Genomic DNA, 18,769 nt, shown 5'->3' on the forward strand with positions numbered 1-18,769 from the left:
AAAATGAGAAAACAAATAAAGTACAACGAATAAAATGCAACAATGGGCAGTGTAATAAAGAACTAATACTCATCCTATAAATCACTCTTAGAATGAGACTTGTTTTTGTCCTGTTTTCACATGTTCTATTTGTTTGATGAAAACCCCTAAAAACATCACAAATGTCTGATTTTCCAGAGGAAACTGAACAATGTGTTCATGACAAGTTTAGTTTTCCTGAGGAATGTTCGTTAGGAGGAGCTCACTTAAACCAAAGATCCTCAAAATCTGCAGAACGTCTGCAATTATTTTACATTAACAGACCTTTTCACTGCAGTTCAAAGTCATTTTTTAATTAGGGCAGATCTAACAGGCTGAACATGGGTTAAATACTCAGGTATTTGTTACTTTTACATTTTTCATGTTTTTCATTTGTTCAAAGAAGTTTACTGTTGCTTTAGTAAAGAAAAATTAAAGCATCATTTTAGACAAATGGTGTTGAAACAATCACGTAGGCAGCGATTCCATGGGGGAGTGTTATTTTCTGTTTTAACCCACTAACTGAACAATGAGGTAACAACTCAATCAAATCAGGCTGTTAAATGCCTCAGCTCACTGATCCAACGTGACAGCAGCCGGTAGCGACAACCATTAAGTTTCCGGCTAGGGAAGGCTGATGCTAACCAACCAATAGGGAGCAGTTGTCCCCTTAAGACCCCCTCATCCTCATTTGCATAATGAGGAAGAAACGCATACAGAGATGGAGAAAGGACAGGCATAAATAAATAGGGTGGAAGAAATAAATAGGGTAAAAATACAGAAAAGAAGAATAAAACAGACAAAAATATTAAAACATAGAAATAAAGACATTTAAAAACGAAATAATTAATAAATAAACAAGTATAATGAAAAATAGATAAATGAGGTGATTATTTAAAAGAGGAATAAAATAAATTAGCTAATTAAAATAAATATTTACACTTATGTCTCATTGTATAATTTAGTTACTGCTTAAATATATGTTTTTGCCCTATTTGTGTATTTATTTTATGCTGATATATTGTATTCATTTCTGCATTTATTTTTGAATATGTCAGAGTCAGTCCTCTGGCTTTATTGTAGGAAATAGATTTTTGTGTAGCTTAAAGCCTGGCCCATACCCAGGAACAGTAGATGGCGGTAATGTCCCTTTAAGTTGGTCGCCAACCACGGTTAAAATGTCAAGGAGAATGGTTCAGGTAGGTAATTGTTGTTTATTGTGAATAATTAAAAATGCCAAAACAAGTGTCATGAAAACAGGAGATGAGTTACGAACACCAGCTGTGATATCCAGCAGGGGAACCTCCCCCACTGACAAGTTCAAACTCTGGTAAGTACATTACAGCTGCACTTCCTGATGAACATTTAATTGCAATAGCATTTCCAATAGATTTTTTAGTTTTAGCTGTATTTATCTTTTTGGACCATGTCGTTTTAGATCTTACTTTGTTGTACCATAGAAGTCAAACAATGTTCGTCCCGTTGTCAATATAGATGTAAAATGGTTGCACTGATGCTTGTTTCTCTTTTGATCACCTTTCTATTTAATACGTGAGCATTTCTTCTATTCTGTGTCTCTCAGTCAGCAGAAGCCAAAGGCGTGATGGAACACGAGGAGGTCTTGTCAACCAAATGCCCTTTGTGTGGACATCAACAACGGGCATCGAACACCAAAGCAACCCAGACTGGGATACGTGACGTTGATGACTCCAGCAGGTTCATTTTATGGTTTAGGTCCAGCTGTCTTGGATACGAATCTCATCTTTTATACGGAGCAACATGATGTGTTCCTTGTTGTAATGTGTCATAAATTGTGTTTACCGTGTAAAATTGCGAAAACACACATTGTTTCACCAATGTGGCTTATTTTGGCTGCAGTGCTTGCACAGCAAGGCGAACAAGAGAGGAAAAGGGGGAAAGCAGGAAAGAAGAAGATGGTGGAGGAGGCCATGGAAGCGAAGCATGCAGAAACAACTGAAGAGCTTTTTGGTCCGGAGGCTTCCACTCATCTGCAGGAAGACGGCAGTGACTCCGTTTTGGTCGAGGGAGCCAGGGAGTGGTGCTCTCTCAGTATGCACCAGCGTGCCGTGGTGCAGAAACAAGCCTATCGTCCGACGATGATCCGGGTTCGGTACACATCCATGAGGAATGCCCTCGCAGGCGGAGCGGCGAGGGCTGGTGTTGGGCGAGGCTGGCAGGGCCCACGGCCCCGCACGTTCTGCCAGGTTTGGCACGTATGCCACAATGGAGCTGGCAGCATTGTATATCAAGGTTGTCCTTGATATAGACGTTGTGCAGGTATACTACTGTTTCGATGTCTGTAGAGAGGTTTTACTGTCAGTAAAAACGCTGTTATACAACTACTGGGACCGTCAGAAAGCTTTGTTGGAGTTCTACTTCGTCTTTTTGTGCAGCCAGGTCCAGGGGTCGCGCCGTGCGGAGAAAGAAGGCCTTGTTCGATCTGTTAGAAAGATCTGAGACCGTCCTGCTGGAGAGTGTAGTGAATAACAAACTGCTCATTGGAGACATCAAGAAGGTCAGCAATAACTTCCAAACATCATGCTGTGAAGTTTTCCATAGCCCCCTGGATCAGTTTGCACCAAAGATGAAGGCGTTCTTATACACAGAGCTGCGAATCAGGTAATAATTACAAAGTTAAAGCTGTTTTTCTGCTACACTTTGCTTTGCTATTCAATTCAGCATTCTGATACATCCGCTCGCTCTCTATGCGTGTATGTGGTGTGTGTCTGTTATATTTCATGTGCGTTCACTTCATCGGAGCACGGCTTGCCAGTTTGCCGAATGTTCTTTTGATCCCTGTCGTGTTTATGAGGAACATATATCAAACATATGCTTCAAAGAATCTTTTACATGTTTTTTTTTTTGACAGTATATGTTGACAACGTCATGCAGTCTGTTGTTGCCAGATGTAAGGAAGGACGTCAGGCCCGGAGGAACCTGCTCTGCCAGAGTCTCCGCCTCAGCTTTCTGCAAATCTGCCCCGACCTGACCAGGCTGAGGCTGCCGCCAAACATCAGCAGCCATTTCTGAGTGTCTTGTATGAAGAAAGACATTTGAAACAGAACGTGTGACTCCTTTATTCTTATTTCAGGTGCTCGCTTATTTAGTTAATAACAATTACAGAAGGTTATTCTCATTTGTGAAGTTTAAAAGCAATGGCACATTAAATGCCACGACTCTGGTGGTGAAAGAATATTGTCAGGTGACGGTGTTGTTCCAGCACCAAAGTCCAGATATCAGGCAGAAACATAAACTACATGACCTTCCCAGGATAAAAAAAAATGCTTCCGTTTTGATTATTTTTCATAGCCTAACCATAAAATAGTCTTTTGCTTTTCTGTGCATGACGACGAGAGGTAAAACACGTTTTCACGTTCGGCCGGCCTGAACCACTGAGCTATATAATACACTGGAGTGCTGATTTTGCCGAAAAACTGAAGTCACTGGCCGCCATCTTGCTCCTCCCTACTCTCACAGAATCTCATAGAATTTGTTTGCAACAACAACAATCAGTTTTCTGGCTGTGTGAAAACGTTTCATAGGTAATTGTACAGTCAGTGGATGTACTAACACTATCAACTACTAGGAAATTAGGTGCTGAAATATTTTACAGGTTATTAATATTAACTATACATGTATATATAAATATTTGTACATGTATATATGTATATATGTGTATACATATATTTAAATATATGTATTTGTGTGTGTGTATGTATGTATATATATATATATATATATATATATATATATATATATATATATATATATATATATATATGTGTGTGTGTGTTTTATATGTATATTTAAATGAATAAAATGCTAAATATTTCAGCACATGACTTTCTCAGTACTTGATAGTTTTAGAACATAACATAAAAGTATATGGCATTTGACATTTTAAAAGTCTTAAGCCCCCCTGAACATGAGAAAATCCTCGTTAGTCGATGCTGTAGCGCACATATTCCCTAGTTACTGGGGGGAAATAGGGAGTACCAATATGGCGGCTGGTGGCTTCAAAGTGACTCGTTCTAACAGCGGGCTAATAGCACTCCAGTGTATTATATAGCTCAGTGATAATATAACTCAGTGGCCTGAACACCCAGGCTTTTATTGTGAAGGTATGGAGCGGACGATACAGCTTTTATTTTGACACATTCCGCTCAAGACTTCTCGTGTGGAAAATAAATCAACCTCAACATATGAAATAATATTAATAATGATAAAACATACCTGTTAAACTAATATTAAAGAGCCATGCTAAAATAACACGGATAAAAAAAAGCAAAGTAAGGCGGTGTGCTCTTCCTCTCCTCCCAGCAGCAGCAGCTGCCCGCTGGGCGTCACTGAGACGTCCCACAGTGACAGCAGCAATGCTTCCAGGGTGTTCCTCCGTCAGCACAAGCAGCCGGACTCTGACCCGCACCTTTGGACTCGACCTGCAGCTCAGCTCAGTCTGTCTGTGAGACCCACTGCGGTGAGACATGAAGAGGAGACTCCTGCTGGTGTCCAACTCCACCCTGCACGGCAGCGGCTACCTGGACCACTGTCAGCAGCACATCTCCAGCTTCTTTGGAAAGTAGGTCCGAGAGCAGAAAACTCCAGGAAAGGACGTCCTAGGAGGCTCGTTTAAATCCAGATGTGATAAGAGACAGGACAGGGTCGGTTGGACAGCAGGAAACAGATGTAGGAAGAAAATGAAAGTTCAGAATCTCAAAGGGAAAACAAATTGAAAACAACAACAAAAAAAGTTTGTTCTAAAATTCAGTTTTGGGTGAGATGGCTCTTGGCCTTGGGTGGCATACCGCAGAGGGGCGGCAAGACAAATTAAATGAAAATAGTCAGATGCTCTGAGGCGTTTCTGTGACTTATGCTGTGTTGGAACTCAGAGCTGAGAATGACATCAAACATGAGTTAACCGTCTGCTAAATGTAAGTTGGAAAACTGTTATATGTTTTAGAGCTAAATACTACGAGCAACACCAGCCGATAAGATATTTCTCCACATTTTATGCATTTAAACAGGGGACCATGTTCACAAAATCATGTTAAGTTAAAGTACTATTTGTGTGACAGCCTCAATTATACTAAACCGGCAGACGTGCCGATAAATAGCTATACTGGCAACTTCCGCTACGCGGCCATATTGGATACAATCCTCAGGGGCGCTTGGTAATAATTCGGACTGATTGATTGTTTATTATCTGTTAGTTCCAAATGTTTCTGACATATTACATAAGACTTTCTTTTTTTGGGGGGGTGCTTGCCCAGGGTGTCATCAGTGCAAGAACCGCCCCTAACAGGATATAAACAATCATATCTTCAGATTGTCTTTGGATATTTCTTTCAGGAATGTGAAGAGAGTGCTGTTCGTTCCCTATGCCCTCCACGACAGAGACGCCTACACAAAGACGGCCAGGAACAAGTTCAAGACTTTAGGTAGGGCTTTATGGCACCATTTTTCAAGAGCTGCTGCCAATTATGCTAACGTTAGCCCACTTTTGCTAAGGCGTAATGGTTAGACCATAATGTCCAGTCGTCACTTGTGTGCTTAAATAAAGCTGAGAATGGGTGCAGATCCATTCCAGCAGTGCCACGGCGTCCTGGAAAAGCTGACTGGTTTGTGGCTCCTGCAGGTTACGAAGTTGACGGCATCCATGAGGCCACAGACCCCGTGGAGGCCGTCCGGAAAGCCGAGGGCATTTTTATCGGTGAGGACGAACGGCACCAAGCTGCAGCGACGCTCCCCTCTCTGCTTCTTTCCCTTCTCCTGACACACAGTGATGTCAAAAAGCTTTGCCAGTGACACCAACAATGTGAAGTTGACAGTACAATTTGTTTAGGTCACTACTTACTGCCCAGACACAATTTTATCCGCTAACCTTCATTGTCCTTATATCAGCCCCACTGGTAGCTTCACAAAAAAGTCGGCTGCCTTCATGGATTTGTAAACCAGGATTAAGAGTATTGCACCAGAAAGAAGGTTTTCGTGGCTCATCTGGCATCTTAAGGAGAGAGGTTAAGTGTCCAGCACATGCTAGGACCTTCTCCTCCTGAGAAGCCAACTAGCGTCATGCTGCCACCACTGCGGATCTTGCTCAGCATTCTCAGCAGGTGTGTGTGAGCGCATCCCCGCACGCACTGACACGAAGGATTTTGGATGGTAGGTTTTCCACTCATAGCAAAAATCATACAGAAAATCCCTCAGATCCTGGCCACACACGAAGAAGTGGTCAGTCAGGATTTTCTTCAGACGTTGATGGGCAGCAGGACAGAGCTCCTAACCTCTTACCTTGGTGTTTCTTGTGCGGGTATGGCTTTGAAGCATCTCCCCGTACTGACCTCCTTCACGGAGACCCTAACAGATGCATCTGCTTGCAGGCGGAGGCAACACTTTCCGGCTGCTCAAGAGCCTTTACGACAACAACGTGGTGGCTGAGATCAGGAAGAGAGTCATGGAGGTGGAACGCACTCACACAGCCGAGTCTTATAGAGCCAAACAGTCTTGATACGAGGATGCAGCCACTTTCCTGCACCTGTTGCTGAGGATCTTGTTTCCTCCCTCCATGCCTTCCTTTCTAGGATGGGGTCCCGTACATGGGTTCCAGCGCCGGCACCAACGTGGCGACCATCAGCATTAACACCACCAATGACATGCCCATCGTTTTCCCTCCAACCTTCTCCGCCATCGGCCTCGTCCCCTTCAACATCAACCCTCACTACCTGGACCCCGACCCCAACAGCCGCCACATGGGGGTGAGTCTAATGACAGCCTGCGGGAAATATGCCACAAACTTTAGTGTATTATGTGCTACACTAACAAAAAGCTGTGAATAACTGAAGTGGAAAAGAAATGATAAATGGTTTCCCCCATCGCAACCACAATTTCTTCCCTAATTAAAAAGCAGCGGAACCAACTCCCTCATAGTAAAGGTTATGTAAAAATAAGGTAATTACTAATTTCACATTTTAAGTTCAGACTGTTTTACCGCCAGATCTGTTGTGATTCCTGAACGTTTGTTTAGGGGCCTCTGGCACAACCCTTCTAAGCAAATAAAATTGACTCTTTTAGTTCATCACAGATCAGACGTCACAATCTATTGAACATCACTGAGTAGCACAGTCCACATCTTTAGATCAGCTGTTATCATCCTTTCAAAAGCATTAAAGAAGGAATCAATCTCTGTCTCTTGCAGTGTAGTCACCTAAGTGATAGTTTTGCTTACATCAAAGCTCCAAGCTGTTTTAAGTTGATCTTATTTTCAGCCTGGATCTTCCACAGGGAAGTCTCCAGTCTTCAGTTAAAAAAAAATCCCTTTAAAGGGCTTGTCTGCTGGAGTCCAGCTTGACACACCTGGTCTGGTGTTGCGCTGCAACCGCTAAGGTCTGCCAACACTGGGTCAGAATAAGGGTAAAGTCGTAGGAGACTCCCGAGGTTTTTGAAGAAATGGCCATAGCAGCACCTCCTTTCCTCCTTCAAAAGTGGGACACATAACTGGTCAGAATTACCGTGGTTATTGCCTAAATGCACAGTTACAGCCACACATTTATAGTCGTCTGTCGCTCAGGTAAAGCGGATCCCGGACGAGCCCCCAGTTGTGTTACAGCTCCCTAACCGGCGAGAAGCATGGTAACACAACAAGCACGATCACCTCGTCATTTCCCCACAGTACGTCTCAGAAATGTGCTGCTCAGCAGAATGTTACTCAAACTAAATGTTGAGGATGGTGCACAACAACTTTGCTTGTATTCTAAGCATTGATCGGACTTGAAAATCCCGCATGAGACGCTCAGGCGAATGCTGCCAGTCGTACACTACGCCTCTTGTGTTTTATAATCGGAGGATATGCTGTGTAAGCACACATGGTCTATGATCTCCAAGGCTCAGCCTCGTGCGTGAAAGGATAACGTGATCCATAACAATCGCATTCCTGATTGTGTTTATTGCTGCTTTATGATCTGAACAGCACTGTATCTCGTCCTCTTGACTCCCACAACAAACCTTTTAAGAAACAGAAGAAAACCTCTTGTAAAGCAACAACAATTTGTTAAACAGTCACCAGCAGAGGAGGAGGACAGAGCAGTCAGCCAGGTTGACCTTCCTATATAGCAGAGTCCCAAATCCTGGTTGGTCTTTTTAAATAATTGTCCATCCAACCACAGCTGGAGTTAAAAAAAATCAGTGGTAGTCTGCATTTGGTGTAACCGAGAAGAACCAGAGAAAAAGTGAGGGAAATGAGAGACAAGACATCAGTTTACTCCATTTAAGGCAGGAATAAAGCCCTATAGGCTGGATTATAGTTGTAAAACCTAAAGTGTTACAAGTGTGTTGAGGTTTAATCGGAGCTGCAGTTCGCAAATTGGTATAACGTTTTTTTTTCTAAATGCAAAAACTGAAATCATGCATAGACATCTGGTTAAAAAAAATCCATCTGTACACTGAAAACATGAAATAGTTTGAAGTTATGCAACACAGGAAACTGCAAATCTGTAGAGCTGCACTAAATTACATGAGTGTCAGCAAAGCGTGTGTCTGCCAGTGTGACATCTGACATTGCAGAGGTTTCATCCAGAGTTCCTAAAATGTGCTTTGCAAAATATTCTTATAAGTTATTCGTTAATCAGTTGCATCAGCGATGAACGCTTCCCTATAAATATTTCAGACAATAAATCCATTTTAAAAGGTTTTTAAACTAACGCTATTGTGATCTTGCTTGGGTTATATTTTTAAACATTGTACATTTATTCACATTTTAAATGTCTGTTATATTCTGTAATTCATTCATTGACTCAATAGTTACTGTTTTTCTGCTTCTTCAGTCACCTGAACTCTGACCTATGAATTGTTCAGGTACAAAGTACATAGATGACTAGATAAGTGTTCGACTGAACGATGTTCGGGTAATTTTTTAGATTTTTGTTGGATTTTATCCCTTATTTCTAAATTCTTAATCTGGATTCTTCCCCCAGTTTCTACTCTGCCCATGTTAAATATGCGCAATGTGCTTTCACAGTTTAGGTACAAATTTATTAATTAATTCCATGAATGAAGACTAGAAGTCCAGTTTCCAGAGATTTGAACTGGACCAGAACTAAAAGTACCAGGACTGCATGGAAAAAAAATGTGAAAAAGCAGCTCAAGACCAAAGAGAATCCCCACTTTAAAAGACTGTAAGAAAGTCTCCATGGAAAGAGTTGAAAAACTTGTCTCGGTATAAACCCAGCGGCGCTCTGAGGACCTCAGAGGTTTGCTGGAGAGCATTTAATGAGCGAGCAGCGTCTTTAAGACCAAGGAACACAGATCAGGGAGAATGTTGTGGAGAGGTGTAGCAGGGAAGCAGGGAAACTGAACCTTTTGACCTACATGCAGAACATGTGTGGTTAGAAAACACCTGTCACAATTACCCTGAACACACCTTTTTAATGGTGGAGCATGGGGGTGTATTATTATGCTGTGGCGGTGCCTTTTCTTATGCAGACACAGGATAATCATGGAAGAAACCCTTTTAGAGGCTGCAAAATACTGGAGACCGGGCTGGAGGTTCACCTTCCAGCAGGACAACAACCCCAAAGAGTCTGCAGTGAAGTGATTTAGATCAAAGCATGGTCATGTGTTAGAATGGCCCAATAAAGGCCCATTTCAGTTGGGAATCTGTCAAAAACGGGAAAAAGTTGAATAGTACACTTTTGCAAGGCTCTGTAGCTAGAAATGCAACAGCTGCTGGGATTGCACTCTCCTTGTAAAAGGGTCATTCATGACAAATCCACTTTTGTAGCTCTTAAACACGCTTTGTTGTCCTTGGAGACCCCCAGGAGTGCAGAAACGTTGCATGTAGTCTGTCCAGGAGCTGCATAGATTTCTTTAGATTTTGTTAGGGTCATATTTTTCAATCCGTTCGGTTTTGTTTATTTCTTATTACATTTTTTTTTTTTTTTTTTTTTTTACAATTACATCACAGTATTTGCAGCAGAGCTGCTAAACAAGGTCATAGACTATTTCAGTATGAAAGGAAAGCATTAAGAAGCATATGTCCCCTTTAAACATGGTTGCATTGTTGTGCTATTTTTTTCTATTTACACAATATCATTGCAGATGTTTTTAGTGGTTATTTTTAAATTCATTTACAGTTTTTAATTTCACACTTTCATAGCCCGGAGAAAAAGTACCACTTGTGCTATCTGGTTATGTAGAAAATCAAAAATCATACTTTTCGTGCATATGGCTCCGCCTAGCGTCCAACATGGCTTATTACAACAGTAAAAACAGGCTCTACCTGTGTGTGCTGGTTTATACCTTTGCATGAAGCGACAGCTGGCATAATTTATGATGGTTTAGTGCTCATAGCTTCTTCAATTTGATTTAGTCAGAACTCTAAAAAGGTACATACCTTTTAGAGAATCCTCCTACTAAGCAGCTTTGTGGGCTATACATTTTAAAATCCTTTTAAATTTTAACAAGCAAAAAATCACAAGATAAATCCATGTGCAGCCAATGCTGGTTGACCTTTATACAGTTAGATCAAGTTCGATCCACACAGGCGTTCTTGTGTGTCTTGACACTGCTGGCGTTCTGCAGGAGACCAGGGAGCAGAGGATCACCCAGTACCACGAAGAACCCGACACTCCATGCGTCCTGGTGAGTGAGAACGAGGTGTGGAGAGGATCAAACACCTGCTTTTATTGGACCGACCCGGATTATTTCTGTTTTTGTGTTTTTTTGGTTTTTTTTAGGGATTGAGGGAAGGCTCCCTGTTGCTGGTGGAAGGCAACAAAGCCACTCTGTTGGGAAGTACAAAGGCCCGACTCTTCACCAGGTACTCACACTATCTGACACTCACTTAAGGTGCATTTCACTGATTTACAATTAAGGTTAACAAGACTTAAACTTCTCCCACGGGCCACGTGAACATTAACCAGACTCTTACCTCGGCTTTATAAACTTAAAACGGAATATCCCCCCCCCCCGAACTTTCCTCTCTTGATCAAATCGTAAGGTTAATTAAAATCAAATGTAACCAGCCATACCTCCACTTTAACATGACCACCAGTTATAGTGTACTTGTTTTACTTTGCCCAAAGAGGTGAAACAGCAACACTCTTCAGTGTGGAAGTTGTTATCGAGTAAAGGATACCCAAAGTTAGCAACTTTCTGTATCAGTGATGCGTTTAAAATGAACTCAGAGGAAGCATGGAGATGTAAGAAAAAAAAATATTTAAAAGAACTCTGTATTCTACAGCATGTGTTGAGACTCGTCTGAAGTCGATTCTGGCTGATGAAAAGTGAGCGAGCAGGACTTCAGCAGATAACAGGAAGGCTGAACAACAGCAGCAAAGATGACTACTTTTATCCTGTGGACCTTTATAGTGGAGCTGTTACAAAATATGAGTTAATTTTGGATCTACATTCTCTGGAAATAAACATGTAGACTGCCATCATGCTGACTGCTAATGTAAGATAGGAAAGACAGATGTTGGCTGCTCTGTAATCATTTTGTATTAAAGATATTAGTAAAACTGCTCTAAAGATCAACATTAGCAGCTAATTGCTTTACAAAACTAGAGATTGTGAATCAGCAACAAAGTCTTGATCAGAACATTTCTCTTTAATTGCAACAATGCCACTATTTGATAAAAAATGTTAAAAAAAAAAAAAAAAAAAAAAAAAAAAAAAAATTCAACCACAGGCTGATGTAACAGGTCTACTTATTTTCTTTGAGTGTTGCTGCATCAGCTGCTTTTGCCTTATATCGTTGTCAAGTAAAGAAATTTATTTGGCCCCTGCCTTAATGAAATTATGCACTTTATATATTTATTTTTTGGAAATGTCTCATGTATGCGGTGTCCTGTACATTGTGATCGTTTGAGCTCTTTTAAGACCCCATGAGATATGTCCTCCAGTGTGATCACTTCATTCTGTAACCTTGACTCCTTCACTGACCGTACGGCCTTGGTGTTGCAGTGGGAAGCCTTCGGTGGAGTACGATCCAGGCAGCGACCTCAGCTTCCTGCTGTCAGACGCACGTTGAAGTGGAAAAGAAGCAGGAAGTGGAGGGATGCCACCAAACAAAATAAAAACATGAAGCAAGCAACCAAAGTGTCTGTTAATATGAACAAATACGCCATAGGAAGATTGCACCACTTCCACTGATAGACTGGTTCTTCACACGGCACCTTTAGCTTCAAGTTTGTTTTTGAATTAAATGTTTTAAGGTTTCCTTCTAGAGAGTTCGGCTGTTCGCCATCCGAAATAACACTGAGACAAAGCACAGAACAAAATGTGAACAAATCAGTTTATTTCAGCCCAAAAGTGAAAATCATCTCTTAGAAAATGTTAATATTTACTCTCTAAGTGTAAGAATACATACATCAAAAATAGTCATTATTTACTCATGGCAGAAAGGAAAACAGAGTGGTTTTAAATATCAAAGGAAAAAACACGGCTACAGGACTGGAGTCAAATCACTACAGTCAGTTCACAAGGTCTGAGTCTGCGTTTAGATTAAAAAAAAAACAAAAAAAACTTTTCATCAGTCTTCATGGGAATATTAACGGTGCTGAAATGTCAAAACTACAGACTTGAGAAGTGAAAAACAGCGGTGCTGGTGATGCAAACTGACAAAGTGATTTCACTCCAGCTGGCGAAGACGGGATGTGACCACAGATCTTAAAGTGAAGCTCTGAGTGCGTTAAAGCTACTGGGTAAAGTTTTAACATACCGCTGACCCAAGATCAGTGCAATTTGCTATTATTACCCGGATGAGTTGATTTAAACCAGTTTGACATGTGCTGCGGTAATGAGACGCTTTTGTGCAGATTGAGCCAAACTTCCTCAGACTGGAGGAGAATTTGTGAATAAATGAAAAGATTTCATTAACAGCCCTACAGACAAATCAAATCGTTACATTTTTGACTCTTTCATTTACAAAACAGCAAAAGCTTCTCTGCAAATCCTCACAGCCCTTATGGCATGAAAGTTCATCGTTTTTCCAGGGTGGTCTGACCATAGAAACAACAAGAAAAACCAGACCTGGGTGAATAAGAGTGAATTCATAATGGAGTTTCTCTCATTAATACAGAGTTCCTACCAATCTTCCACATCATTCCAATTTGCTACACTTTACTTTCAGTTTTTTTTCTGAAATTATGGATATTTGTGTTTAAAATTTGTGTTCGATTTCCCCCCAAATCATGAAACTACTGAAGTGCCAAAGCTGGGTTACAATTCAGCCATGTGGTGAAGGCTTCTTCACAGGTTTTTGGTATCTGGACATATTTTTAAATTAGTTTAAATCTGTAATACTCTGAAAAATTCTTGACTGGATTATTATAGATTAAATACCAATTCTGTTAAAATTACTGTTTGTGATTGATACATCCATTTCATAAAATTCCCACCCAAAAAATGCACATTTCAATGTTTTACTGGGAATCTAAACTGAAGCCAGTTCAGGAACCTTGGGTCCAGTTCACAATCTAGACACCACAAACATCAGTGAAGTGACCTATTTATGTTTAAATTTTGAATAAATGTGTATTGTTGTTAACTGTAGCTGATATTTTAAAACAATAAGTTGGGGAAAAAGATGTGACAAACTAAAGATAAAGGTCATCTGATTAAAAGTAATGCAAAAACTCTTATTTTTCCGAAAATAAAAGGTCAGATTTAAATTTTGACCTTCTAGATCATGAACAAGAAACAAAAGCATTTTCACTTTTCGTTTCCAACTTACTCAAAACAAAATTCCACCTTTTTCAAGACTGCTTAGGTTTATACAGGGTCCACACTGTATCACCCCAAATAAGTAGATATATCCCCACTTATGTGGGTAAAAATGTTGCTTACATACCAGATTTTTTCTGAACAAGCATTCTTAGTCTTCCTTGCTGAATTTTATTCTCGGCAGAATTGTAGAGCTCAAATAACTCTTTTGGTTTCCTGGCACAGACCTGGGTCTCAAGAGTTGTTTACAAATTTTTTTTTTTATCATAGCTGAGCTCTGAGTCCGATAGGCGTAATGTAATGTTAGCCTGCTTTGTCTGTTCTGCACCAGTTCTAATGAGTTTGGAGTCGATGGGTGACACACCAGTTAGTTTCACCCTGACCAAAAAGTGCAAGCTCCAAAACGGATACATTTTAACATGCCTGAAATGAAATTTCTTCAGAAAATAAGACTTTGGTACATGAGACTAATCAATTAAATTTTTTGGCTCTGATGAGTAATTCACACTTGTAGAAGAATTTCATGGGGCTTTTCAATCCAAGGGTTCTGAAGCAGCTGTCAAGCATGGTGGTGGCAGCATCATGATGAGGGTCTGTTTCACTGCCAATGCTACTGGTGCACTGCAGGAACTGGTGGGAATAATGAAGGCGGAGGACAATCTCCAGTCTTGGAAATCACTTTGGATCAACGCGTAACCGGTTTCAACTTGGACACGGTTTGGCTTTCCAGCAGGACAATAATTTGCAATGGATGAAACAGGCCAACATTAAACTTCAACCCTGTTGAATATCTATGTAGTGTGCTACAAAGGCAGGTCTGTGTCAGAAAACCAACCACCTTTAATTAACTTTACTAATTTAGATTTTTAGAAAGGGTGAAAAAATGTGGTTGATGTGCAATGTGCTACAGAACCTTTAACCAAATATTAGTGATTGCATGAGTTTATGGTTGAGTCTGTACGATGTTGACCCTGCGTGGATTCAATTTAGAATAAACACAAACTTAGACACCCAGTTATTGTCTTTACGCATCACTAAAGTTCTTTCATTTGTTATTAATCCATCCTGAAAACAGAACGTTCGTGCTGATAAGTGTCTGATCAGGAAAAATATCACATTGCTAGTTTAATAACTTTAGCCCTTTGAAGACATACGACTCTAATTTTAAATGCACAGTTGTTCAAACTCCTCAGAGTGCTCTTGTGGTGTTACCTGGGAATTTGTTGAACATTGTAAAAGTTTTGCTGGGATTTGAAGGTTTATGAAGGAGCTAATATTAGCAAACAGTCTTGTCAACGCCCCTGTGTTCAGAAATTGTCCAGAAACTACGATCAGTCAGAAAAATTTAACATTTCTGGTTAGAAATTAAACTGGATTTGACCATTTTTGCTACTAAAAGTTATGTTTAGAAGGACAAGTGATCCCAGCCAAACGGAGGCAAAAAGAAAAAAAACGGAGGCGGTTCATACATCCGCGACCCTATTGTCCAGTCCTTATTGGGACTGTGTGGCTGAACATGGCACACGTTCACCTTTTGTCAACAGAAATCAAACCTTTGGAGGGGAAACGACAATATAAACTGGTTAACTTTCGTTGTTCTGAATGTGTTAGTACATGCCCACTGTCTGCTGTTGTAATGAAGTCATCAAAATATGCAAACCCAATATGGGCAAATAGCATTTTTTTTGTTTCTTTTCTTTTAAATATATTACACACATGAGTAAAATCGGACTCATTAAACATAAGACAGCAAGCAGCTGGTTTTGTTGTTTTTGTTTTTAGCAAAGCTGCCAGTCACTGGTTTGAAATCTGAAGAAAAACTAGGAGGAAAAAAAAAGGACGAAAATAAAGGCCTCAGTGCAGGAAATCGGCAGGAAAGTAACAGACCAGTGATTAAACCCTGACCCTTAGGTGTGCTGCTGTGGCTGCTCTGCTAGCAACAGCTGTATCTGAGCTAAACACATTTACTAGCAGCTATAAAAACCATAGAGGAGTATCTAAAACAAACTAATCAATGATATTTGCAAAGCCCAAACCGTGATAACAGGGTTCAGATTATTGATTTAGGTGTTTCCCCACTGTAGGTTCCATGAGAGGCTCGACAATGGCATAAATAAATTGAACACCAGTATGATTATTTAAAGGTGTTTTTTTTTAGAAGCTCTGACTTCATGCAATACATTTACACTCATTACAATTTTTTTTTTAAATAGAACAATCAATTTTATCTTTATCCAAACAAACTCTGCAAAACTCTGCATCACCTTTAGGTGCCAGGATTATAAAGGGATTTTAAAGGTCTTACATATTTATTTATTACAATGAAGTTAAACTAAACTACATCATCATCCCTAGCAGCAGAAACACTGTCAATCTGTTCCCATCTGCACATTTGGATGTATTTAAAGGAACCTGATTGAAAAAATAACTTCTAAGTGAACTCTTTTTGCCATATCAGCATGGCAACTTTCTTATAGCATCACATTAACGTCACATCCCTGACAGGTTTGACTGGAAACACAACACACTTCTTGTGTAACTACATGTAGTTGCCTGCAGGGGTCAGAGTGTCTCCCAAACTAAGACTAGGCTCCTCAGGTCCAGGGTTTAACCACAGGTCAGTTTTACAGGTCAAAGAAAACGCTTTTATTAACTGCAATAGAAACAACGTCTTGGTTGTGCTGAAAAGAGCTGGACCCACTGTTGTAATCACCCTTACTGTCTTGTACAAAATGCATTCAGACACACTAGAAAACCCTGAAAACTCTTCACCGAAACCCCAAAGCAGAACTTAAACAGTCTGTAACCCCTCACACACAGACACACACACAGACACACACAAAGCAAGAAAGGAAACACAGAGGAAATATATTACTGCAATACTCTGATCCTCTGTGTCCAAAAATATTCAACCATCTAAAATGAGACACCTCTGTTTTATTAATTCATATTGCTGTTTTTATTGCCGTTGTTGGTCCTAATTGATCAAATGACCCCAGCACTACAGTAAAGTTACTGCTGGTTCTCCTGTACCCACAATTATTTACACCAGTTCTACTTTTAGTCTCTTTTGTTTCCCCCCTTTTTTCATCCAACCACTGATTCTTGGCTTAGCAATAAAAATACTAAACTCAGATCGGTTATCCTAACCCAGAAAGATCACGCATTTTTTTTAAAATGTATCAGCAGTGCTGGACTTTTGGGTCCACAAGCTCAAACAGCTCATTAACCGTTTCATGTTACGATCAAATAAAAATAAAAGAAGAAGAAATGTGCAAACCTGTCGAAAGGCCAAACCCGTCGTGCGCTGCTCTGAAAAGCATCACGCCTCTGGACAACACCTCCCTGCTGCTTCCTCTGCATGTTGGCACTCTTTCAACCTTGTTAGTTCAAATGTTTAAGGATCACTGAGATGGAGCGGGAACTAAACCATGACCATTTTTGATGCTAAATAATTAAGTGCTTCAGTGTTGTGGACATGATGTGCACACATCGATGCAGAGACGAAATGATCCCATACCGACCGACTCTAAAACTGCTAATTTGAGCGTTGAGGATTTCATCCGTGACCAGTGTTTTCCAGCTTGTCTTTTGGCACAAATGCAACATGATTAAAACAAAACAAAACAAAACAGAAAAACACAATAAAAGCCAAACAAGTACCGTTATCTACCCCCCCCCCAAACAGTCATTACAGTGATTCTCTCTGAGGCTGGTTTACCCTGATATCTTCTCTCCTCAACTTTCTCTATCTTACATCCAGGCCTCTAAGCGTCAGTGTTGCCGTTCTCCTCCGGCTGCAGCTGCTCCTTCTCAGTGCAGTCCTCCTGTGGGGGGCGTACTCGCTTAAAGAAACCCAACTGAGAAGAAAAAGTAGCCAAATTATTAATATTGCACCAATTTTAAAAAGGAAACTTTCACACTTTGCTACACTAACAAAACAAAGCGCCTGAGGTATTAGCACAATTCATACACATGTCAACTCCAAGTCCCATGCAGGAATGTAAAATAATGGAGTGGAGGTAGAGAAAATTACAATTACATTTTAAAAAGAAAAGTAGCAAATTATAAGCATTACACCCAGAAAAAAACATTAAAATGCTAATTTAAAACACAATCATGACATGATAAAACTGAACTGATAAAATAACATTTGAACTCTGGGCAAAGAGCTTTAAAAATTAGTTTTCTAATAATTTCTTCGTGGCTCTTTGGCTCATTTCTAACCTTGTATTTTTAGGACCAAAACAACTGTGTCCTTTATGTATGAAGTAGAAGGGAATTCAGATTAACATTGATATTATGGACACATCGACTCAGTGACTGTAAAGGGCCCTGGTCCTCTGGTGACAAATATAAAACTTTATGTAATCAGAATATGTACGACAGAAGATGCTGCTCCATAAACTGAGGGACCATAGATGTGGAATAACAGTGGCCAGAGAACAGAGCCTTGAGGAACCCACATCTGATCTTTGTTAGTTCATACTTGTGAAATGGCACAAAGTATTTCTGGTCTGACAAATAATGCGAAACCAAGCTATCACAGAACCAGATGGCTGACCAACCATTTTTCTAGTCTATAAAGAAGTATTTTATGCTCAACTGTGTCAAACGCTGTGATGATATGCAGTAAAAATAAGACATTTGTTAGATGCATTTCTGTATATTATTTGAAATCTTTAAAGCAGTTTCACCTTGTACATAATGAAGATGAGCAAAGCCAGCAGTAGCAGTCCTGCGAGTACAGCCAGGGCCACCACCCAGCCTGGTACCGGTTGAGGAGTGTCCGTCACCCATGTCACTGTCACACTGACCTGGAAACAAAAGCAGGGAATAAACTTCTATCTGATGAAAAGCCCCTGCTTTAATGTTTGGTTCTCCTTGGGAAGTTTTTTTCTGGGTTCCTCATTGTCTGTCACCAGGTTTTGTCAGTTCTCTTAAGAAATTTAAGGTTAGAAATTCAACTTAAAACATCATCACAGATAAAGTAAAGACTACGACCCGGAGC

General features: G+C 40.3%; 1 protein-coding gene and 1 long non-coding RNA gene across 4 annotated transcripts; one reads left to right on the forward strand and one right to left on the reverse strand.

Annotated features, from left to right (window-relative positions):
* Positions 1 to 4,220: 4,220 nt before the first annotated feature.
* On the forward strand, positions 4,221 to 12,127 carry si:dkey-69o16.5 (peptidase E). Of its 3 annotated transcripts, none has more exons than XM_036138917.1 (8): positions 4,221 to 4,618; positions 5,389 to 5,477; positions 5,675 to 5,749; positions 6,420 to 6,499; positions 6,621 to 6,794; positions 10,615 to 10,674; positions 10,770 to 10,852; positions 11,998 to 12,127. In XM_036138917.1, the coding sequence occupies exons 1-8, from the start codon at positions 4,524 to 4,526 to the stop codon at positions 12,062 to 12,064; spliced, it is 723 nt and encodes a 240-aa protein (XP_035994810.1). In that variant the 5' UTR covers positions 4,221 to 4,523; the 3' UTR covers positions 12,065 to 12,127. The 3 variants fall into 3 exon arrangements, with proteins under 3 accessions (XP_035994810.1, XP_021164382.2, XP_035994811.1); XM_036138918.1 differs by lacking the exon at positions 11,998 to 12,127 and adding an exon at positions 10,936 to 10,992 and having other exon boundaries at positions 4,362 to 4,618; XM_021308707.2 differs by lacking the exon at positions 5,675 to 5,749 and having other exon boundaries at positions 4,360 to 4,618.
* Positions 12,128 to 15,432: 3,305 nt separating this feature from the next.
* LOC118563692 lies at positions 15,433 to 18,580 on the reverse strand. Its single transcript, XR_004931358.1, has 2 exons — positions 18,456 to 18,580; positions 15,433 to 17,618 (listed from the first exon to the last, which is right to left on the reverse strand). It is a non-coding gene; the product is annotated as an uncharacterized LOC118563692 (long non-coding RNA).
* Positions 18,581 to 18,769: the final 189 nt, after the last annotated feature.

The sequence above is a fragment of the Fundulus heteroclitus genome, chromosome 7 (genome assembly GCF_011125445.2).
Source record: "Fundulus heteroclitus isolate FHET01 chromosome 7, MU-UCD_Fhet_4.1, whole genome shotgun sequence".
NCBI classification, from domain to species: Eukaryota; Metazoa; Chordata; class Actinopteri; order Cyprinodontiformes; family Fundulidae; genus Fundulus; species Fundulus heteroclitus.

Coding starts and splice junctions, on each gene's coding strand:
- si:dkey-69o16.5 (XM_036138917.1), top strand. CDS start 4,524: ATGAAGAGGAGACTCCTGCTGGTGTCCAACTCCACCCTGCACGGCAGC. Junction 4,619..5,388: donor ATCTCCAGCTTCTTTGGAAA/GTAGGTCCGAGA, acceptor TATTTCTTTCAG/GAATGTGAAGAGAGTGCTGT. Junction 10,853..11,997: donor AAGGCCCGACTCTTCACCAG/GTACTCACACTA, acceptor TTGGTGTTGCAG/TGGGAAGCCTTCGGTGGAGT.